The sequence below is a fragment of the Crinia signifera genome, chromosome 6 (assembly GCF_055691185.1).
Source record: "Crinia signifera chromosome 6, ASM5569118v1, whole genome shotgun sequence".
NCBI classification, from domain to species: domain Eukaryota; kingdom Metazoa; phylum Chordata; class Amphibia; order Anura; family Myobatrachidae; genus Crinia; species Crinia signifera.
The window spans coordinates 122,458,843-122,484,753 of NC_139222.1; the positions used below are offsets into that span (position 1 = coordinate 122,458,843).

A 25,911-nucleotide genomic window follows, 5' to 3' on the forward strand; every position below is an offset into this window, starting at 1 on the left:
CATTTGGACATAAATATTAATTATAAATAATGTTACCCAGTTCTGATCCATCAAGGACATTTTAAGAATACAAGGCAAGAACATTCCAAACCACACTGATACGCCACACTCAGTAACCATCTTTGTCCGCATACTCCTCTCTATCATTGGCCTCAAGCCTCTAGTGGTACTGTATGTTGATTGAGTCCTCACTACTTATATTTAAGCTGTAATGTGTATTGTCAGGGCCGGCGCCACCACTAGGCAAATCTAGGCATTTGCCTAGGGCACCGGCCACTGGAGGGCGGTATTTCGCCCCCCTTGCCGCCCGGGTACCTGACCTGCGGCGCTGTGCATATAATGTGGGTGGGTCAAATCGCACAGGATAAATATCTCAATTCTTATAGCGTAATTTAAGAGAGACCCCCCTTTTTTTTTTTTTTTTTTAGCTGTATGCATGAATCTCTTGCGTAATGCTAGGGGGTGTGCTACCACTGGGACAAAGGTTAGAGATAACTGGAAGGGGAAAGGGGCAGTTTGTCACGGTAGTGGTGCACCGCAGTAAATAAGAACGACTTAAAAATTAACTTTTAATAGTTATTCACATAAAACAAAGGATGCTGCGAAATATGACAAACTACATATAACGGTACTTATGTAATATCTGGGCTCCCGATTTTCTTATGAGACCGCGTCCCCTCGCGGGGCTCGCTGCGCTCGCCACGCTTCGGGCACGGTGGCTCGCTGCGCTCGCCACACTATATAAAATCAACTCCATGCGTAGTTGGATAGTAGGGGTATAAAAAAATGGGGTGCAATTAACATGGGAGCCCAGATAACACATAAGTACCCATATAACACATAACACGGACAAGTGAACAGATAGTGCTAATTAAAAACTAGGGCTCATGCGGCGTCCCTTGCACTCAAAATCCTATTTATCATGAATTCGTCTCTACCCTGTGTGTCGGCTGAATCGTCTCTTGACACCAGGGGGACGTGTTAAGTTAGTGGATATAGTCCTGTCTGTATGTACGTCTGTTATGTCACAATGTTGTCGTGTGCAGATGTTATGATTGGTGCCACAGTATTAATTACTCGCTATGGAGGTACAGCGTGAATCACAGGTATAACCAGCTAATACTGAGAAAAAATAGAGACTGGAATGGTACGTTCCAAATAATAGTTTAAACAGCGGGCAGAGGTTGCCTAATATGTGCTGCTGCTCTATTGTAGATAAACCAATTGAGCTGGTATGCTGTGTGTCGAGTTATAATATTTTTTATTAAGTAACGAAATCCTGAAGTGACCAAACGCCAAATATAGGGTAAGTATCAAAATAGTGCCGTATGGAACTCCACAATAATCACTCTACAACAGAGTTGTGGTGAGTTCTCTAGTAGGCTGGTCAAGTATAATACAGTATTAGGTAGAGAGACCGTGCATGCCGCTATCTCCTTTGAGTAACTGTGGCCGACCTTGTGGGTAAAACCCTGTGGATTTAGGTACGGTCCACCTGAGGATAGCTGGCGGCGTTATACCGTTTAATACTGAAAGTGGTGCGCTCTGTGTAGCGGCTGGTTTTGTGCAGCGGGCAGAAATTGCCTAGTGTGTGCCGCTCAAAACCATGTAAGTCTGGCCGCTAAATTGGCTATGCAGACATAGCTGCAATTTGTTACACAAACAGCAAGTACCCTTTATTGGCGATGGTCAGACGTATGGGAAATTTCAAACAGCGGCCGTATGGGGAGCCACACCGTGCGCTCTGCATCGGAGATGTGGACAGTTAGACATACGGCTGCTCAAATTCACTCGTATCACGCTTGCATAAATCGCCGTATTATATGGTATTGAGTAGTGAGTATGAGTGTGCCGCAATGACCTCTTAAATGCTGTAACCGACCATGAGGGTGAAACCCTGTGGCTGAGGTACGGTTCTCACAGGGTCAGCAGGCTACACTCCAATACTCATACTGCACCAACACGTGAACATGAAGACATAAATCAATTTAAGCTAAACATTAGAGTCCTTAAAAGGACTAGTATATCAGACAGGAATAAGGCAAAGGGAGCGTCCGCACGGCTATGGTGGCCGGCGTACGCTTCGCAGTTCTTCTTCAGGGCAACCTGAAGAAGAACTGCGAAGCGTACGCCGGCCACCATAGCCGTGCGGACGCTCCCTTTGCCTTATTCCTGTCTGATATACTAGTCCTTTTAAGGACTCTAATGTTTAGCTTAAATTGATTTATGTCTTCATGTTCACGTGTTGGTGCAGTATGAGTATTGGAGTGTAGCCTGCTGACCCTGTGAGAACCGTACCTCAGCCACAGGGTTTCACCCTCATGGTCGGTTACAGCATTTAAGAGGTCATTGCGGCACACTCATACTCACTACTCAATACCATATAATACGGCGATTTATGCAAGCGTGATACGAGTGAATTTGAGCAGCCGTATGTCTAACTGTCCACATCTCCGATGCAGAGTGCACGGTGTGGCTCCCCATACGGCCGCTGTTTGAAATTTCCCATACGTCTGACCATCGCCAATAAAGGGTACTTGCTGTTTGTGTAACAAATTGCAGCTATGTCTGCATAGCCAATTTAGCGGCCAGACTTACATGGTTTTGAGCGGCACACACTAGGCAATTTCTGCCCGCTGCACAAAACCAGCCGCTACACAGAGCGCACCACTTTCAGTATTAAACGGTATAACGCCGCCAGCTATCCTCAGGTGGACCGTACCTAAATCCACAGGGTTTTACCCACAAGGTCGGCCACAGTTACTCAAAGGAGATAGCGGCATGCACGGTCTCTCTACCTAATACTGTATTATACTTGACCAGCCTACTAGAGAACTCACCACAACTCTGTTGTAGAGTGATTATTGTGGAGTTCCATACGGCACTATTTTGATACTTACCCTATATTTGGCGTTTGGTCACTTCAGGATTTCGTTACTTAATAAAAAATATTATAACTCGACACACAGCATACCAGCTCAATTGGTTTATCTACAATAGAGCAGCAGCACATATTAGGCAACCTCTGCCCGCTGTTTAAACTATTATTTGGAACGTACCATTCCAGTCTCTATTTTTTCTCAGTATTAGCTGGTTATACCTGTGATTCACGCTGTACCTCCATAGCGAGTAATTAATACTGTGGCACCAATCATAACATCTGCACACGACAACATTGTGACATAACAGACGTACATACAGACAGGACTATATCCACTAACTTAACACGTCCCCCTGGTGTCAAGAGACGATTCAGCCGACACACAGGGTAGAGACGAATTCATGATAAATAGGATTTTGAGTGCAAGGGACGCCGCATGAGCCCTAGTTTTTAATTAGCACTATCTGTTCACTTGTCCGTGTTATGTGTTATATGTAGTTTGTCATATTTCGCAGCATCCTTTGTTTTATGTGAATAACTATTAAAAGTTAATTTTTAAGTCGTTCTTATGTACTGCGGTGCACCACTACCGTGACAAACTGCCCCTTTCCCCTTCCAGCGCTGTGCATATATAAAGCTGGCGGCAGCGGGGGGTCCCTGCACTCAATAAGAAATAACGAGCGCTATCCGCAGAGCTATGCGGAAGCGCTTCTGTTTTGGAAACACTGGCCGCACGCTGATTGGCTGAGATTCAGCCAATCAGCGTGCGCTGTGCGGCCAGTGTTTCCAAAACAGAAGCGCTTCCGCATAGCCCGGCGGATAGCGCTCGTTATTTCTTATTGACTGCAGGGACCCCCGCTGCCAGCTTTACAGCGCCGCAGGACAGGTACCCGGGCAGCAGACACCGTGGCGCCCCCACCCCGACTTGCCTGGGGCGCTCTGGTGTCTTGCACCGGCCCTGTGTATTGTACTGTGGCGCTCTTTACCTGTACTCTATTTTTGTTATTTATTCAATGTAATACTGTTTTGTCTCCCTGTACTGTTCCTTTGTATGGCGCTGCGAAACACTTGTGGCGCCTTATAAATAAAATTATAATAATAATACCCTAAGGAGGAGATTGTGGAGATTACAGAGTATATGGAGGTGGAGGGGAACGATGCTATCACTTTAGGTGTTGACTAAATTATAAATCTGTAACTGTTAGGATACTTTGAGCAAGCCAATTACATAAGTGCAAACCGGGTATTAATGTAGGAAACTGTCAGTATGGAGCTATTGGAGGATGGGAAAGAAAAGTAACCAAGTAATCTAATCTCTTTATCCCAACTGGGAGGGTGCCAAAAACGCTATTCAGAATGAGAAAGTAGGGAGGTATGTATGTGGCCTTGGTCCATAATAGATCTTGTAGAGTAAAAAAGACTACACATATACTGTAGCTTTGATATCTACACAGGTTTAGAAGTGGGGTTGGGGGGGGGATCCTTTAGTTGATCCAATAAATAGGCATGCTGATACATTTAAAGGTTAGGGGCAGACAGGGCATGTTCATGCTTAGATCTAAATAGCATTCTAGCCAATCCATGCCTTACCGTTCCAAACGAAAGATAATAGTATATAACTTAGTTGAAAAGCTTATTGGGATTTAAAATGGTATACAGTAGCTCAGAAAAGAATACACAATTTTGGGGAGTAGCTTAATTTTAGTAGAAGAGAATCATCCTATCCAAATGATCTCATAGTTTACCCACACCTTAGTAAGCATGGTGAATTGAGAAGAAATGGCTGGCACTGTAATTACTAGGTATAGTATCCTTCAATTGCATCAGTATTTGTATTGCCAAATACCAGAGACAGACAGGTAGTAAGCCAGGCAAAAGGATATTGAGCTTATAATAGGAAACTACTAAGTACTCTTGAAGAATAACATGAAGGGTAAGCAGGTAGATTTAAGGTTTTCAAACAAAGGTATATTATGGGCTTATCCTATGATGAGACTGACAAATATAGGAACATTCAAGGGATGTAGAGAGTCTACGTTTTTTTCTGCAAAGGGTTCCTTAGCTTAGGCAAATATTAGGATCAATAAAGGACACCCATAACGTGTCCCATTGGTAATATTAAAACTATGTGAAAGCTGTTTAACCCTTTGAGTGCCAAGTAAATATATCAAAATAAGTGTGAAAATTGGCAAGCAAACAATTCTATTCATCTTTATGACCTGTAATGTTTAGTTTAGAATAGAACTCACAACCAGCTTCTGCTAATTATGATGATATGTGGCATGCCTACATTATGTATGTAATTACAGATGTATCTGCATATGAAATGTTATGCTACAGTGTTTTACTGCCAAACACTGTAACATAATTTGGTATGCAGATACAGCCCCAATTACACACAGATTATAGAGATGCTGCTTATGATTTTAATCAGAAGCTGTTTATGCGTCTGATTCCTTTATGAACAAGACACATTAGCAGGATAAAGTGAAAGATGGCATCTACGGTACATGAGCTACAGAATTTTGAGAGATGAAAGTATACTTTTGACTGATTCTAAGGTTCGAAAAGCTCTATTTATGTCAGACTTTTTTATTTTTACTTGAATACTTTTTATTGTTTTTTTTTAAAAGAGAAAATGCCACATGTGGCCAACCACACTGAACACAGTACAACCACCTACATCGCTGCTGGTACATGGACTATTTAGATAATAATGCAAATGTCCAAGAGGCGTGTCCAGTTCGACAGATGTCCATAGTGAGTAGTGCGTATTGCGCTGTGGTTCAACACAATATGGCAAAGAAGACACGCAGAAAAAAAACAGACATTAATAGTAATAACGACACAAGACATTTTATGGACAACGAGGCACCTGCTTACAAGACGTTGTTGTTACGCTAAATATGCCGTACTTGCGAACACCCGGGGGCATAGACAAACAAATACCCAGCCCGCAAAAACAGGTACATAGGCATAAACAAACATAAATTACACTACCTTGCCGCTTTATATGACCCATTTATGCTTAATGGCAATAACAAATCCAACCCAGGTTTCGACTAGACCCCTATATAGCCTTATCCTACTTAATTTCTAATCAGTAAACAAACATAGTATATGTCGGGATACCTGATGACAACACTACATATAGTTAAACAGTGTTATAACAAAATTACCTGCTCCGTTATCCTAATCTATACAGTAATCTTAATATTAATAAAAGGTGCTATTTGCCGTTTTGTACTTCCAACTTTTGTGAATATAGTGATACAAAAAAAGATATTTTCATTACTACATTGACTATATATATTTATTTATATTATTAGACCTATTGACTTAACTTAAATTAAACTCTACAGTGGTGTGGCTAGACGTTAGCCATCTGTGCCAAATCTTAGTGTAGTGGCTTAAACGATTTCTACGTAAATATATATACCTTTCGTGGATGGCTGTGAAATTAACCAGTGATATCCAGGCTGCGATGTCAGGACCTTCCTTAGAGAGCCAGGTCCTAGCTATCAGCAGCTTTGCCAGTGCACAAAAATTAAATACGTACATTTTATCGTGATTATTAATTGAGTTACCCTTATATACATTTAACACACAACATTTACAATCCAACACAGACTCGGGAATCCCCGTGTTTGTCAAAGTTTGTTGCACCTTGCCTCAAAATGCCCTAAGGGCTACACATTCCCAGGTTAAATGCCAAAATGAACCAAGTTCCTGTTTGCATTTGGGGCATACAGGCGAAGTACAGCTGCCCATGCTGACCAACCTAGTGGTGGACATATATGATCTATGAAAAAGGTACAGTTGTACCTGCTGCACCCTTATTGAGTTGGTCACGGAGTGACCTGAGGTCATGGCCATTCCCCACTCCATCTGTTAGGGGCCTCCATCTACCGACCCTTTTTCTTTAAGCTTTACCAGCCCATCATCGAACCCAGCTACCACCAGCAAATTATACAGCCTTGAGACGCCCTTTCTCTTGTTACCCACTTGCAGGGCTTTCTTTATGGGTGACACTGAGAAGCAGACCGCTGTGTTCCTAAATTGGGCTTCTAGTGCGCTTCTCATTTGCAAAAATCTAAAGAAAAAATGTCTGGTAAGCTTAAATTCTATCGCTAGTTGCATAAAGGACTTCAAAGTACCTTGTTCATAGAACTGACTGAGGGATCCCAAATCTCAACTGGTTGCAGTGCCTTCAGTTCTTTCATAAATGTATAGTCTGATAAGGGGTGATCAACCTCTATATCGGAAAATTTAACTAACTTATTTGCTTCCCTCCAGATCTTTACTGCTTGTCTTACCAGCGGTGGGTCATTTTGGAATATACTGCCCATCAACAACCGTTGTAGTGGAGTAAAACTTAAATTCCCCTGGTCTACCAATGATTTAATTATACCACTATCCGTATTTTCCATTACCCAGTCGCACAGCTGTAGTAGCTGTCCAGCCAAGTAGTAAAATCTAAAATTAGGGAGTGCAATACCCCCCTGATCCTTCTTCCTCATCAGAGTACTGATTTGGATCTTTGCTCGTTTATTATTCCATATAAATGTCAATATTAAACTATTAATCCTTAAAAAGAAAAACTGGCAAATACACTGGCGACTGCTGCAACACGTACAGGAACTTGGGTAATATAATCATTTTTATTAAGTTGACCCGACCTATAACGGTAAGCGGCAGACGACTCCATGATTTAAATTTCGACATAATAAAGGCCACCAATGGTTGGACATTTAACTGCACAAAGTCGAAGGGGTCCCTAGAAATCCAAATTCCAAGGTACCTAAATGACTCCGTCCACCTTACTGGCAACGCCATATAAGGGTGGGAGACCGTCTGCGGCTTTAAGGTGAGGATTTATGTCAGACTTTACAGAGCCATTTTGTTCTGACTTTCTAATTCGGACTCCATTGCATCAGCCAAGTTGTACATTTAACAAGGGGAAAACATCTGGATGTGACTTTTACCGGCCGCTCTTGTTTTGTGTAGAAAACATCCAACATTTTTTATGAACTTGGGTGCTATTACATTGTCCAACTTTGCAAAATGAATGATTTATGTGGAAAATTCTGACATTTCGTAAATTCAGTCCAAAATCGTCTCCCATTACATTCTTCCCATTGTGTTTAATCATTATAACCATAAATTTGACAAAAAAATCTCCATTTATACAAAATAATTTAAAACAGTCAACCATAACACAATCAGATCCAACAACAGACTTTATACAGCAAGTAAAACATGTCCTTTGGTTAACATCCCCTTGCATTACATTATATACCTTATACAGACATCCTGAATCAGGACTACTCTTGCAGTTTCAGAAAGGCAAATCATGTATAATGTCTAATGTTATGCCCGGTTGCTCGTTAACCACGGGTCACAATCAACATCTTCTGGTTGGCAGTGCCGCACAGCAAATCAGATGACGTAATGAGTGACCCGTAGTGTAATGAAGGATGGGACAAAATGTAATTCTGTCATTTACATTGTGCAATGTGTACTGTACAAGCAGAGCAGACAGCTATGGTCTGGGGTGAAGAAAATCACCCCCAACTACCAGCACCATTGCACATATGTCCAGGGCCGGTGCAAGTCCCCCGCCCGCCCCAGGCAAATCCCCCCCATGCCGCCTGCACCTGCTCCTCTCTGGGGGGGGATTTCAGCGCGGCACCACCCGTGCTCTGGGGTGGTGGGGAAGGGTGCGGACGATACTGCGGCATGGGGGGGGTACAGGCGATACTGCGTCGGGCCCCGCAACCCCCCATGTCCAGGGGGGGGCAGCTTTGATTCACGAGCGGGATGGGGGGGGAGAGGTAGGCTCACTGACTCACCTGCTCCCCGCTTTCTATGGTACCTCTCTATGGTACCTCTCCTCGGTGGCTCAGTACCGCCCTCCTGAATATGTCCAGTATATCCCTAGCCCCCACCCCAGTTACCACCCTGCTGTTGGAACCATCTACTAATCTACCAAGAAGATTAATACTTGGATAGAGCACTGCCAAGCTATCAGAAGTCCATAAGAAGCAAGCACTGTCAGTTTCATGTGACCATATCACACCTACTATCGCTCCAATACATGTAATCATGTACAACAGAAGAGATGGACTTGTTTTGAAAATTCTGCCATAACTAAATTTCCTTCTCTATGCCAAGTTGCATTGGAAATTAGCATCAATTTTATTTCACCTCAGAACAGGCCATTTGGCAGAGGAGAGACGCTCCAGCAATACAATTTATGTGGCATAAGGTTGTCTTCCCAAAGTTCTCTCACTAAAAAGAGACTATTACTTTGACACAGTGGGTCCTTAATCTTCTAGACATTTATAACACTTTTTATGGAAAATAATCAGTTTTGTTCCATTAAAATGCCATTTGGTTGACGTCTGAGTAATTTATGTCAGTTTTGCACCGTTAAATATTCACCAACCAAGAATTATTGCACGATCAATACCTTACTTGGGCCTTGACAAGGTTTTCATTTTCACCATTTACAAAGGGCAAATTCTTGCACCTGCCAATTGTCTTCCCTTCTTTTTTAGGAAGACAAATTGTGTGATTAATAAAACTAACTTGATGGGGAACATGAGAAAAATAATAATTATTTAAGTGCACTGTTTGTGCGGAAACTAAACATAAATAATGGTGGGTAAAATGGGTATACAAATACAGACAGATAGCAGAGGTTACACAGGCTATCCCATAATTATCCTAGTATTTGTATTTATTTATTGAGTAAAGTCGTGAGGAGGCGCAGCAAAAAGCTGTGTTTGAGTTTCAGGCCTTAGCGTTGCTATAGTGACAACAACCTTGTAGATTGGTCACCATAAGAGACTGGTTACTGTTTAACATCTCTTTCTACATTAGCCATGATTAAGAGAATCAATATGATAACAGTACAACACACTACCGTGCCTTGTTTTACAACACCTCGCCTCACAGCTCTCACCTGGACCTGTTCCTCCATGTCGGCTGTTAACTCTTTTCTGAACTAGATTCAGACTTGAGACATGGTCAATGTCAACACCGAACTCAACTCCAGCATGGAAATCACATACGGTAAGGGGGCACAACCTTATTGTTTTTATGTTGTTTTTTTTATACTGTATTTGTTACTTTTAAGCTATTTATGAAAATTCATAATGCAAAATGTCTGATAGCAACTAAGCTGGAAAATAGACAACCTCTATAAATGTGAGTTGAGTTTATGTGACAGAAAGAACATGGAAAATATTTCTGGAGTCTTCATTTATTTTTTAAAACAGAATAAACAGCTTGTATCTTGGTATATCGTCTTCTTTAGAAAATGTCAGCGTTCTGCATTTCAGACAAGACATGAAGAAAATAGACTTTGATCTTTAGTCTCACGTTTTCCCTTCAAAGCTAAATATCTGCAAATGCCGACTTTTTTTTTTTTATTGCGTTTTATCACAATATCACCTAACACCATGGAAGATTGTTGTCAGATTTTACGCTTGCTGCAGGGTTTTAAATGATTCATTTAGGGGTAATTCCATATAGTATATTGTGAAGAGGAGGATAGGTTTATATTACTAATATGAGAAGTTTGTATTATTACAATCAAAAGCAATGTATTTTGACTAATATATAAGTACGCATTTGGTGTTTTTCCCTATACGTAAGTCAGTATCGTACAACAATAGGGAAGTATTGAACAGAGGAAGTACACGCCTTATTTCAAAAAAAGACCAAAAGCAAATAAAATTCTGAGGTTAGCAAACACATTTTTATTGAAAAGTTAAGTGCTAGAAAACATGAATGAATTATTAGCTTATTCTTAAATCAACAAGACACTTGGTGGTGCAGATTACTCCTAGACAGGAAGGAGATTTAGAAACTTCTGTTTTTAAAAAGTTGATAATATATTTAGCTACTGCAGCCAGAAACCACAAGTGTATTCGAGTATTACTGGGCCAGATAATGTTTTACGATATAAGCTTGTTGGCTTCTATTTATTTGCTCTTCTGGAAACTGGAAACATTAGCAAATATGATGTAAAAAAATCAGTATAATGATAAATTAATATATTTTACACGCACACACACGTGTATTTAAGCACAGTACATACAGTAAGTACAGAGCCAAAATGCATGTACAATGAGTACAGAGCCAAAATAAATATTCGGGATGGTCACAAATACATATCTGAGAGGCTGCACTATTTACGCCTCCACACTTGCATTGCTATAGCATTTTCAGTTGGAATATCCAAATGTCTTGAATGATTATTACTGTATGATTATTATTTCTTGTTTTGGTAAAGAGCTGCAATTTTATGTGTATACCTACATACTTGCCTAGTTAAAGAGTAGTAAGTCCTTCCAGATTCAATTTCACCTTCTTCTGAAGAAGGTGGGACGGGGCATTACCTGTCGTGCACAAGAATGCAATTCGCAAATCTTGTCATTGTCCGGTGGGGGAGGGGCAGCATGTGACACAAACCATGGCATCACATACCTTGCTCTTGGACCTTGTCTTCAGGATCTCAGTGGGTTTACAGTTCTCTTGGCACATCATACATATAGTAGCATGCCTAAGAAACTGAAAACAAGCTGACAATATCTGAAATGCCCTATAAAAATATAGTACTACATTTTTTGTTGGAATGTATTTGCATTGGATGCACAGCAGTTAGCATTGGTGTCTGGCAGAGGTAAAACCTTGAGTTCAGTTCATACCATAGAGCTACTGTAATTACATGGAGTTTGCAGCCCTCTTTTAATTGCCTTCAAGTTGCAGGATCTGGTGTAATTCCAAAGACAAAGACTTAAAGCAGCAATTAAAGTCACTTCAAATCTCTCTGGTCTTAACCCCTCCCCCTTTTTGGGTGGTCAAAAGGATTTTTCAAATGTATGTATATTATTATGTGCTATGAGTTCTCTCTCTCTCTTTACATACACATTATGCATAGCTGATTGATCAGAGCGAATGTACAAATAAGGGGAAGGGGAGTAATAAATTAATTAATTTAATTAAGGGTGGGCTGTGTTGGGGGGGGGGGGCATTTCCCCAATCACCCCCCCCAGATTTCCCATAGTTCCAACAGATCATCTACCCGTTTTCCCCAGTCTTAAAGCATATGGGTGTTTGTGTTTGTAATAGAAAGACTGATGTTAATGAATAATAATTTCCTGATGATGCCGTAACCCTAACGAAAGGTACCCTAAAGGTGCCCATACACCAAGGGGAGAAGTCACATAGGATCCCCCTTGAGCCGCCCTGCAGCTTCCGAGGTGGCAGAATCTCATGCTATATATCGTATTTTGGATATGATATATCGCATGTGATCCCAACAAGGGCTGCGACATCTGACAAATCCATAGTGCCGCCCGTATGATCTACAGCTCCAATCAGATGCGCCCACAGGAACGCCCATCGAATTGGGAGCTCAAACACACGCAGTTTAACACTTTTCATCTGATTTATTGGACAGATCCCGTCGGAATCAAATAAAAAGTGCCCAAATCTCACTAGTGTATGGACACCTTCACAGTAAGTTTTAAGGCTATCCATGGTTAAGAACAGTTAATTAAATAACATTGAGTGAGTTGCTAATCATATCACCTGTGCTCAAGTATTGCTATCCTTAAAACGTGGCCTGTTAGGGAGACCTGAGGACTGAGTTTGGGAACCTCTGTTTTAAATTATTAGATAATATGAATTTTGGATTTTTACCAGTTTCCTGACACAAAGCATGCATGTTGGCATTGTTAAAACTGAATTTAACACAGAAATGAATTACCAAACGGGGCATATCCAGCATGTAATTGCATGTTAAGGTAAAGAACATTGTTTTGCTAGATAGTACATGCTGTACTTGCTTTTATCGGTTTTATATTTTCCATGTACACTTAAAAATATGTTTTGCAATGGACTCATGGACATTTCATTTGGGCTACTTTGAGCAGAAGGTCTGTAGTATTGCTTATATTAATTGCAGCAAGAACAACAGTCTACCTCTAGTTGATGCTATTGTAAAGCATGAGTGGTTTCGGAATTACTCGGTTCTTTTTATCAATCTATCACAAGTAAGAATTTGTTGGGATTTATTGGGTATTCACGAAAAATATGATAAAATGATGTTTTTGAGACCCTAGTAAAACTTAGTAAATTTTAACCCACTCATTTTAAAGAAGATAGAAAAAATGTCTTCAATCAACTGATGCTTTATGCACTACAGTCTAGTGTAACTAGAACTTTGAGGACAGCATAGCATGAAAGTGCCCCCAATGCTTCTAGAAAGGCATCTCTCCATGCAGCAGGTTTTCTTTTATGCCTCATAGTAGTGCCTCAGTTCACATTAAGGGGGAAATTTACTAAAGGAAATTTGTAAAAAAAATAGGTGTATTTGTATCCAGAAATACACTTATTTTTGACATTTACTATCCCGAAAATACGGCAATTCGTATTCGTATTGATAGCACATCAATACGACTACGAATTGCCGTATTTTCGGGATAGTAATTGTCAAAAATAAGTGTATTTCTGGATACAAATACACCTATTTTTTTACAAATTTCCTTTAGTAAATTTCCCCCTAAGCTACTTAGTAGTAGATTCAGTTCAAATTATCCCACATTGTAGTGCCTTCACATTATGCCACACTGTAATGCCCCCAGTTCACATTATGCCATACTGTAGTACCTCTAGTTCATGTTATACCACACTGTAATGCCCTATGCCACACTGTGCTATCTCCAGTTTACATTGTACCACACCCTAATGCCCTACGCCACACTGTGGTACCTCTAATACACATTATACCACACTTTAATGCCTTAAGCCTCACTGTGGTACCTCTAGTTCACATTGTACCACACTGAAATGTCCTACACCACACTGTGGTACCTGGAGGTCATGTTATTCCACACTGTAATGCCCTATGCCACACTGTGGGACCTCTAGTTCACACTATATTATACTGTTCTGCCCCCATTTCATTAAACTTTAGTGCCCCTTTTTCACATTATGTCACACTGTAGTGTCCCTTGTTTATAATATGCTACACTCTAAGGCCTAGACCCATATTATACAACTCTATCCTGTCCCTTGTTCATATTATGCCACACTTTAGTGCCCCTTGTTAATATTATGCCATTTTGTAGGGCCCTAAATCACAATATGCGAAAGTGTACCCGACGTCCTTTAGGAAAGAGCACCATCCCTCTGTATTAATGCAGAGATCGTTATCTATTTCACCTCTCTTTTTATTTTTTGGTTTCAGTCATAGTATTCAATCAATAACTTTTATTGTTGTAATAAGTGTTGACAATCACATAAATACTATAAATCATATAAAGTGGTGCTACATTAGTCAACAATTTGTAGGACTTAGTGGCCAAAGTAGACTGTATGTGGTAGAATGGCAAACTGCCACTGCAAATGGTAATTAATTAAATAAAATGCTGGATCTTTCTGCTGCTTTCAATCATGGTGCTGTCAATCATGTCCAGAGAATACACAAGCAAGGCACTGTCAGTCAGCAGATTACACTTTTCAGCTGCACACCATATCGCTGGCCTTCGGTCTTCTCGAGTGACCAAGCCTGTCTTCCAGGCACCCTACTATATACAGTTCAGCCACTGACTGCAGCACTGGCCTATGGCCTTTACTGCCCCAGCCTTCCCTGTGGCCCCATCCTCTGTATTCAGGATGTGGGGCCCTGGAGGGGTGTGTGTTTTGGGACTTTATGATTGGCAGTTGGAATGTCAATATATCAGGCTGTACTACATATGAGAGAGAGGGAGTGGATCTAGGGGCATAGGATAGAGGGAGTGTCTCCAGAACAAGGTGAGAGGGATGGAGAGAATAAGATGTCCAGTGGGTGAGGGAAGCAGACCCACCTTGCACTTCAACCACTGGTAGGAATAGTATCAAAGAAAGAAAAGGATGTCTATATGCATAAAACATCAATAACCCTCTGTTGTAACATTATCTTTCTACACAGTTACTTCTATACTATACAATTAATATACTCTCAAAGTTGAGAGCCCCAGTAGATAATATGCTATCACCAAAAGTTTGTGGTCTTTACAATTAGCAGTGACTTCATGTTACATGCTCTGGTCCTTGTTACCAGACAAAGTCCTTCCAGTCGGTCTCATACTAAAGAGTTCTGGGTACTTGTGAGTTATCCGGGCGTCCGATTTTAAAATCGGGTCGGATCGGGACATCGCATCGCATCGCATGCGACCATCGGATGCGATGCGATGCGATGACCCGATTTTTCCATAGGAATCAATGTTAAAATGGACTGAGTCCATTTTAACATGGAATTCAATGGGAAAAAGGGGTCCTTTTCATACCCCTACTATCCAAGTGGGCATGGAGTTGGATATAAACCTGTGGCGAGCGTAGCGAGCCACCGAGCCCGAAGCGTGGCGAGCGTAGCGAGCCCCGCGAGGGGACACGGAATACCGTCCCCTCGCGGGGCTCGCTTCGCTCGCCACGCTTCGGGCTCGGTGGCTCGCTACGCTCGCCACAGGTTTATATCCAACTCCATGCCCACTTGGATAGTAGGGGTATGAAAAGGACCCCTTTTTCCATAGGAATCATTTTAACATTGATTCCTATGGAAAAATCGGGTCATCGCATCCGATGGTCGGATGCGATGCGATGCGATATCGTATCGCATCGCATCGGATTGTATGCCTTAACTTAAGGCATACAATCAAAAAATCGGGAGCCCGGATAACTCACAAGTACCGAGTTCTGTTTCAGCCTACAGTATATAATGGATGCATTCTCTGTGTTTACAACTTATGGATGGGAACATTCATCTTTTATTGATAACATGGTGGAGATGGGAGTAAAGGTGTGTACACACGCATCAATTTACTTTGGTCCTATTTGCTTTCGATTTCCCCAATTCCAACCCCTTTCGACTTGGCCTTTGCTTTCCATTCAATTTCACATTCAATCTGCACTGTTGCATTCGCTATCGATTTCGATGTGCATTCAAGGCACAGTGTACACATTCAATTTACTGGATCGAATTAGATATTTCCTTGCCTGTACAGTCTATTTGGTACTTGTTTCCTATCTGGGCGCCCTCTAAGTTAATTGCGCACCATGCTATTCTCCGTAGAGAAATCGGATCGCATCGCATCGTACACATACACGATATTGAACGATGCGATGCGATGCGATCCGATTCGATTTCCCATAGGAAACAATGTGAAATGGCTCAATTTAGCCAAATTCTCATAGGAACAATAGTAAATGGGCCAAAAACACCCCTGAACATTGAAATGTCCCCCCAAAAGTAGTTGACGCCACCCCGCCATCAACGTGAACCCGAAGCGTGGCGAGCGCAGCGAGCCCGCGAGGGGCGGCGGTACGCGTCCTCCGACCTTTTCATGCCCTACTATCCACGTCGGCGTGGAGTGAGAATAGAATAGTGTGGCGAGCGCAGCGAGCCACCGAGCCCGAAGCGTGGCGAGCGCAGCGAGCCCCGCGAGGGGACGCGGATACCTTCACAGGTAAACGCGTCCCTTCGCGGGCTTCCCAGGTGTCCGCGTCGCCCGCGAGGGGACGCGTATAACTGTGAAGGTATCCGTGTCCCCTCGCGGGGCTCGCTGCGCTCGCCACGCTTCGGGCTCGGTGGCTCGCTGCGCTCGCCACACTATTCTATTCTCACTCCACGCCGACGTGGATAGTAGGGCATGAAAAGGTCGGAGGACGCGTACCGCTGCCCCTCGCGGGCTCGCTGCGCTCGCCACGCTTCGGGTTCACGTTGATGGCGGGGTGGCGTAAACTACTTTTGGGGGGACATTTCAATGTTCAGGGGTGTTTTTGGGCCATTTACTATTGTTCCTATGAGAATTTGGCTAAATTGAGCCATTTCACATTGTTTCCTATGGGAAATCGAATCGGATCGCATCGCATCGTTCAATATCGTGTATGTGTACGATGCGATGCGATCCGATTTCATTACGGTGCCGTACGTAGAAAACCTGGGCGCCCAGATAGGAAACAAGTACCGTCTATTTTTCTATTCGATATAGAGAAAACGGGAGCACGCATTGAATCGAATGCATCTTAAAAACCGTTTCGATTCAATTTTACTCCTATAAGCAGAACTGAATCAAAAACTTGCCCAAATCAAATGCATGTGTACACCCCTAAAGTTAAACAAGTCAAACTAGTTTGAATGGTCCATCATAATGCTTCACTGCAGTTCATTAAGTCGTTGATCCAGCACTGGTGGTACTAATCTATTAAACCATTCATGTTACAGATCTAAACCAGTGACTTCTTTTATCATTAATTTTATGATGACTGGAAAACTGGGGAGGTTCCTGTTAAGAGAAGATAAAAATAAAATTTTACTAGAAAAGCATATATTTAAATGTAAATCATCACATTGTAAATGAGCACTAATTATTTTTTAACAATTTGCTACTTTTAAGTTATCAGAAAGTTAATTTATGAATCTTGAAATGTGGATTATTATCAGATACTTTCCTCTGCCCAAATGCAGCCTGTTTGCTTTCCATGCACACACATAAGACCATCTCATTGACTTGCCACTTTATGAGAAAACACTTTGAGGGGTACTCTGGAATATGTTTGCAGCCCGACTGATGGTCGGGCTGTGCGCATGTGCATTTCTGCGTATGTGCATGCACTGGGTGAGGGGCAGAGAGGGGCGTGGGGTGGCGGGCAGCCCCATTACCATATGGGAACGTCCAGCTTTTCATGGGCGTTCTTATGAGAACGCTGGGTGTTCTCATGGTAGTGAGGCCGTGACGCGGGTGGGGGGACAGGCAGCTGACAACACCAGATGTCAGCTGCCCGCCCATTCTCCTATAGGGTGCATGGATATGTAAGCTTGCCTCAGAGCAACCTTAAATATGCGTGCATGTTCCACATCATTCGATGGTTGCCAACCAATGAATGATGTGGGTGTTCCGTGTGTGTGGGAACACAAGCTGCGAGGGGAGGGGGGGGGGCGGCCCGGCATTCGCTGGGCTGGGTTTGGTGGACTTACAAGGCTGCAAATTCGCAGGCTTGCGAATCAACCAGAATAACCCCCTTTGTCTAACATTTTGCAGGGAGTGTGCGGTGTATCAGTTAGAAGTCTTAGTTTTAGTTATTCTTCTTAATTTAATACTTTTCTTCCCTCACAACATTACATTGCTGGAGGATCATCTACTGTACATATTGAGTAAAGAAAGAAAGGGAAAAATTAGATGTCACGCACATACTGTATATTTTACTGTCTTAATGGCAAACATATTTTTATGAATGCAATTGTGCAATCCTTTATCACATAAAAAAATAATCCCATTAAATGTTAAAGTGAAATTTGTACAGTAGTGACAAGAAGTCATTCTTACATACACCAGTCATACCAGTCATATCCCTTCCCGATGTGCCAGGTTCAGTTTGACTCACCCACACTGAGAGCTGAATTTACTAAGGGCCCAGTTCAGACCAGATCAGACTGGCTGCAAGATACACTGTACGCATGTGCATGTGCGACCCATCACTGGCTGTTCGCAAATTGTATGACAACTGGCGGCTGTTTGGAGGAGGCACGCTCGGTCATTGGGAGGGAGGGTTGTTTACTTCAGCAGTGGCCTCCTTCTCCCCACGGCCAACGCAGCGCGGAGTAGGTCTTGGTTTACTTGGCGCTGCGAACAGGGGCGAAAACCATTTGATGTTGAGTGTTTTCCAATGGTTTTCCCCCTATGTGCATGACTATGAACGTATTTGCAGCTGTGCACGTGGGCGGAATTTCGCGTGTGCAGGTTGGCGTTTACCTGATCGCTGGGCTGGTCTGAATCACACACCTATATTCTGCCATTTTGGCCAATCTGCAACTCGGCTGGGTACAAATGGGATCGGATCTGTTGTGTGTCCAAGAATGTAGCTTATTTACTAAGCAACCGAGTTTTCAGGATTTGGATTTTCCTATGGTGAAGTAATTTGTATTTGGCTGCCGAGTTAACCATATGATGCTTCTATGTGTAATAAACAAGAAAGAGTAAAATAAAAATAAAAACATTTAAATGCCAGGGGCCCCCCTCTTAAGTTTAACCAGACCCAAGCTCTTTAAGCCACCTGTCATTCCAAAAATACACACAAAAAAAGTATGGGTTCCCCGTATTTTAAAAACCAGCACCGGGCTCTTGGGCCGGTACTGGTACCAAAAATTAGGGTGTGCATTGGGCACTTTTCGTGAAACGTGTTTTGGGTCTGTATCTTGGACAGTGTTTTGGGTCTGGATCTGTTCTAAAACACCATAATTTTCTTGTTTTGTGTGATGGGTTCTGATTTTTTTTTTTTTAAAGCATACAACCTTCTAAAATCGCAGAATTTTTTTTTCTTTGCTCCTACACTATTATTAACCTCAATAACATTCATTTCCACTCATTTCCAGTCTATTCTGAATACCTCACACCTCACAATATTGTTGCACCAAGGTAGCTGGATAACTATGCAAAGCGACAAGTGGGCAACACAAAAACTGGACTGATATGGGACACTTACTAGCACACCTGAACTGATATGGCACACTTAGCATCACCCCTGGACTGATACGGCACATATAACATCACCTCTGGACTGACATGACACACTTAGCATCACCCATGGACTGAAAAGGCACAGGTAACATCACCCCTGGACTGATACAGCACAGGTAGCATCACGACTGGACTGATATGGCACATTTAAATTTAACCCCTGGACTGACATGACACACTTAGCATCACCCATGGACTGATAAGGCACAGGTAACATCACCCCTGAACTGATAAGGCACAGGTAGCATCACCCCTGGACTGATATGGCAGCTTTAGCATAACCCCTAGACTGATAAGGCACAGGTAGCATCACCCCTGGACTTATCAGCACCTAAGAAATTATATTACACACTTCACTCACCCCAGAAATTATATGACAGACTTGGCTGATTCCAAGAATTATACAGCACAATTGACTGATCCCTGGACTGACCAACACCCCTGGTATGATATGGCACATTTAACAGCCCTTGAAGTTTAAAAAAAAAAAAAAACATTTTTTTTATAAAAATATGGGGGGCATATGGGACAGCTGTACTTATATGGGACACTGGACAGGGCAGCTGGACTGATATGGCACACTTAACACCCTTAAAACACTTAACACCCCTTGCAGGTAAAAAAAAAAAATTATTTTAAGAACAAAAATGGGGGCAGCTCCCCTGGACTGATATGGGACACTGAGCAGCACAGCTGGACTTATACAGGACACTGGGCAGCACAGCTGAATTGATATGGGACACTTAACACCCCTTGCAGGTAAAAAAAATGCACTTTTTAAATTTTAATTAAAAAATTGGGGGGGAAGGGGGGGCGCTCCCCTCGACAGATATGGAACACTGAGCAGCACAGCTGGACTTATACGGGACACTGGGCAGCACAGCTGGTTTGATATGGGACACTTAACACCCCTTGAAGGTAAAAAAAAAAACACATTTTTTATTTTAATAAAAAAATGGGGGGCAGGTCCCCTATAATGATACGGGATACTAAGCAGCACAGCTGGACTGATATGGTACACTGGGCAGCAGAGCTGGACTTATAGCGGGCAGCCCTGCAGTAAAAATAAAAACCGTAGTTGCCCCCACAGCAATCCCATATTGCAGCCCCCCTTAGTAGTGCCCCACAGCAGTCCCATATTGCAGCCCCCCTTAGTAGTGCCCCATAATAGTACCCTATACCTAGTAGTTTAAATCATAGGAGCTCCCCCTTAGTAGTTGTACTCTGGACATTAATATACTGTAGCTTCCTGAATTAATATACTGTAGCTTCCCATTCAGTAGATACCCCTTACTAGATGTACCCTTTCATTTTCCCCATCATAGTTGTCCCCCATCTGCAGCCCTAAGTTAGGCACCCATCCATGCAAACGGAGGGGCGGGGGGTGACCCATTATCATATGGGAACGCCCAGCATTTCATGGGCGTTTCCATGAGAATGATGGGGATTCTCATGGTAATAGGCTGATGATGCGGGTGCGGGAGACAGGCAGCTGACATCTCCAGATGTCTATGGGATACGGTCATTGCGTCACCAGCAAGTTGTTAGACAGTGATTAGTTGTTAGACAGGTCGACATGTGTCTAGGTCAACATGCAGGAAGGTCGACATGAGTCTAGGTCGATGTGGGTTAGGTCGACAGGATCATTAGGTCGACATGGGGTTTTTCACAGTTTTTTTAACCAACATGTGCCTACAGGTGGTATTTCAATGCCCTACCATCCACTAGGGCGCGGTGGGAGAATAAAATAGTGTGCCGAGCCCAAAAAAAAACCATGTCGACCTTTTGACTGCTGACCTAACACATGTCGGTCTAATGACCCTGTCGACCTAACCCATGTCGACCTAGACACATGTTGACCTAAATGCATGTTGACCTAATGGTGTCGACCTAACGACTGTCTAACAACTTGCTGGTGACCAACTGATCCACACCCATGTCTGCTGCCCGCCCACTTCCCTCCAAATGTGCACGCAGATCTAAGGTTGTTCTGAGCAACCTTAGATCTGTGTGCACGTTCCACATCATTCAATGGCCGACGACCAGGAATGATGTGGGTGTTACCCCGCAGGCTGAAAATGGATGTTTATGTAAAACATCCATTCGCAGCCAGTGCGATTGTACGCACCTTGCGAATGGTGGGCCGGCATACCACCATTCGCAAGGTGGGATCTGGTTCACTTGCAAGGATGCTAATTCTCATCCGAGCGAATCCACCAGAATGCCCCCCTATGACTGACCCGTGAATGCTTCTGGAAACAGAGCTGGTCTATTTGCCATTTGTATTTTGAGCTGAATTAATGCCCGACTTTGCTTATATGAATGATGGTAAATTGTCCTGTTGCCTATGGAAAGTTCTGCTAAGTTTGGCCAATGGTCTATGAGTCGTACTTGTGTTTTGTACCATAATTTTCATTCATAATTGAGCAAAATTGCCCAATTCTTTAGTAAATTTCCAAAGTGTGATTCCCAGCTGAGAATGAGACGCATTCCACCTTAGTACATTTCCCTGAGCATAATGTGCACCTTATTAACACTAGTTACCTATTTTCCTGGACAAAACTCAGCTAGACTGCAATGATCATTTTGATCGGTAATGAGGCGAAGCAGGAAGGGACACTGACAAGATGTATTAACATCTTGTCAGTCGTAAACTCCCCCCTCAGGCTATTTCCCCCTCCTGGAGACAGCGTGTCAGTTCAGACTGATGCGCCATCTCTGCCGGCTGGCATATTGGGCATGCGCGAGATCTCGCTATTATCACAAGATCTCGAGTGCAGCCCAGAGCCAGCAGCAGGGCTATTGTTGTCCCTGCAGTGGGGATAGGACATGATAGCCCTGGGCTGATGAAGCTGGGGGGGATTGAAGGGGACAGCTATGCTGAACGGTACTCGGTGGGCTGGCTCTAACGCATGTTAGGTGCACTGTACATACATTAAAAAAACCTGTAATCCCCCAGTTAACTAGCGTTAAATGCAGCATATGCACTTAATGTTAGTTTATACATCTGCCCGTGTATGTGCGGAAACTCATTTCTATGCAGTTACAGCCAAAGCCGGACATCTCTTGTACAGATTGAGTGGTGTTTTGCTGCACCTGTGGTGTGAAGATGAAGGCACAAAATTTTAAGAAGAATTTGCTAAGCTACACTGCTCCTCATGGCTCACGCCAGGCATCTTTTGCCATAAGGTATATTGTAGCTAGATGCGTGATTACTCTCCAGCACCTACAAGAGGTATGCCTCCTAAAAGGTGTATCTGCACATTTGTCCATGTCTACTTGTGCTGCAATTACTCAAACATGCATTTACTGTACTCTGACCACACTTGTCTGCACGGGCTGCACAGTATATGGAAAAGAGACCAAGTCATGTTATGTGCTATGATTTTCATGCATTAAGCATTTCTCTATTTCTTTTTTAAAACACAATTTATTGAAAGAGTCACCATACAATTGATGACCATGACAAAATACAGTAACAGCAAATAATTAACAATAAGTCAGATTACAATAAAGTGATCCAGTTTTAAAAGTGTAAATCAGTAAGGAAAAAAACCTTGCAATAGTGGTGTGCCACACTGTCAAAGGGAGTAGTGCAAAGAAAATTTTTGGGAAGGCAGAAGATTTAGTAATAGAGAAGTAGAGAGAGAGAGAAAAAGAAAGTAGGAAAAAAGGAGGTACTGTACTTGTGTATTATCCGGGCGCCCAATTTTTTCATCGCATGCCACTACTAAAGGCATGCGATGCGATTTTTCATTGTAAAGACCTGATTTTTAATTGTATAGTCACCCATGGGTGATTTCATACCCCCACTATCCAACTATGCATGGAGTTGAGTTTATAAAGTATGGCGAGCGCAGCGAGCCACCAAGCCTGAAGCGTGGCGAGCGGGCGCGGATTACTTTACATGTATTCTGCGTCCCCTCACAGGGCTCGCTGCGCTCACCACGCTTCGGGCTCGGTGGCTCGCTGCGCTCGCCACACTATATAATATCAACTCCATGCGTAGTTGGATAGTAGGGGTATGAAATCACCCATGGGTGACTATACAATTAAAAATCGGGAATTTACAATGAAAAATCGCATCACAAGAATTATATGCCACTATATTGCATGCGATGCGATGCAATACAATAAAAAAATCGGGGGCCCAGATATTACACAAGTACCAAAAAGGAAGAGTGGTTGGCAGAGTGACCTCCACACAAGTCTTAAAAAAAATAAAAAGGGGGGGGGAGCCATTTCTATATTTGTATGGGAATATTAAATATACTATTTTATCCTTTATACATTATATTAGTATCACCTGAATGTAGTAAAGGGCATTTGGAGCAGTTTACTTTTCATGAAGAACTACTCCAAACCCTTTCATTCTCTTTTATTTTTAGTGACCAGATCACATTTCCCATGCTTATAATGGAAAATGCGATCTGGCTATATATTTTTTTAAATGGTCCAAAATACAGCAGTGTGCCCTGTGACAGGGCTCACTGTGATATGCCTACCCCTGCACAGCTTTTTCTGACAATTTACAGAGAAAGATATGCTAGGCATGCCACCCAACTGTCCCAATTTTCATGGGACAGTCCCCTTTCTTTCGCAGTGTCCCACAGTGGGAGGTGGGAGCAGTTGTGGGTCCCCTCTGTCTGTAGCTGCTCTGATCAGTGGGGAATAGACACTGTGCATGCGCACAGCGTCTATTCAGTGAAACAGAGGGGCTGGGGGCATGGCCGCGCAAGGGTCCCAATCGGAAGGTATGGTGTTAGGATCTGGTCAGTGTGATCATCTGTGTCTATCTGGTTGGGGGGGGGGGATTTTGCAAAACATGTGAACATGAAAAGTGGTGTTGTTGCCAGTGGTTGCAACACAGTTCAAAATTCAAATAGAGAGGCCAGTTAGGAATGGCAGTTGGTTTGGCTCCATTTGAATTTTGAACTGTTCTGCAGCCCCCCCCCCCCCCCCCCCCTTTTCTGGACCTGCCAAAGGGTGTTGCCTATATCAACCAATCATATGTTGTCTCTCATTACTTTCTTCCATCCTAGAAAATAATAGACATAGGGGGTTATTCTGATTCACACGGAAAGGCACAATCACTCTAATAGAGAAAACCATATGCACTGCAGGTGGGGCTGATGTAACATGTGCGGAGAGAGTTAGATTTGGGTGTCTTATTTTTTCTGTGCAAGGCAAATACTGGCTGCTTTATTTTTACACTGCAATATAGATATCAGTTTGACGTACACCCCACCCAAATCTAACTCTCTCTGCACGTTACATCAGCCCCACCTCCCTGCAGTGCATATAGTTTTGTCCATTAGAGAGCGATTGTGCCTTTCCGAGTGAATCAGAATAATCCCCATAATCTCATTGGCTGCTATAGGCAACATCACCACTTATCATTTTTAGAAGCTAATAATAGCGTATTGCCAATTTATTACAATATATTATACAAAGGGAAATATATCAAGCCTTCGAGAGTGATAAAGTTGACAAGTTGTCCAAAGCAACCAATCAGCTTTGAATTGTTATTTTAAAGACTGTGCTAAAAAAAAATAGCACAAGGGAATTATTTGTTGCGGGCAACTCCAAGTTATCACTCTCCAAGGCTTGATACATCGCCCCCAGAGTATGTTTGCATACCAGCAATTGTTCCGCAGTGTACAATAGTTTCATTATCTTATGCATTACTGCATGGGGAATTATTCTCTATAATGCAGGTGTCCAGGAAGTTATCGGTTACTTTTATATCGTGTAATAAAACTTAGCTATGTGTCAGGTGCTTTTATTTACATATTTCCCCATCCTCACCTGATAATTTGGTTTGTAAATTATAAATACACCAATACCATGTTTATTACATGATCATTTTCTGTCAAATTCTCTCATATGACTTATATTGCATTATATTATATTGCATTCCTTTATTTGTTTAAAGTTTGCTTAGATGTTTGGGTTTATGGCATTATACAACACGCCTGAAGATCCTGAAGAGGGCATCCACATCTGTTATGCAGAGTGTTGCTTTGGCGAGAATGTGATTAAAGGTTATTGTATCATCAAGGGCCTTATTTTGGTTCACTCTTTCTGACAAAATCCTTCTTAGATGGACAAAACCATGTACACTGCAGGGGAGCATATGCAAAATGTGCAGAGAGAGTTAGATTTGGGTGGGGTTTTACTTCAAAGTGAGATCTATATTGAAGTGTAAAAATAAAGCAGCCAGTATTTTCCCTGCACAGAAACTAAATTACTCACCCAAATCTAATTCTCTCTGCACATGTTACATCTGCCCCCCTGCAGTGCACATGGTTTTGTCCATCTAAGAAGTATTTTGTCATTTTGTCAGAAAAAGTGAACCAAAATAAGGCCCCAAGACCCTGAACTTGCCCCTTCAGTGAGGAAGCAGGCGGGATCTGGGAGATTTGTCCATTCCACCAGTAGTCCGGGAGAGTTTCCCAA

General features: G+C 42.5%; 1 protein-coding gene across 1 annotated transcript in view; it reads left to right on the top strand.

The window, feature by feature from the left end:
• The first annotated feature begins 9,848 nt into the window (after nucleotides 1–9,848).
• The window catches only part of HNF4A (hepatocyte nuclear factor 4 alpha), a 131,340-nt gene continuing 115,277 nt past the window's right edge, over nucleotides 9,849–25,911 (top strand). Inside the window, exon 1 of the mRNA XM_083147013.1 lies at nucleotides 9,849–9,958. Coding sequence (XP_083003139.1) covers nucleotides 9,910–9,958 — 49 coding nt within the window. The 5' untranslated portion in view covers nucleotides 9,849–9,909. The remainder of the gene's footprint in view (nucleotides 9,959–25,911) is intronic.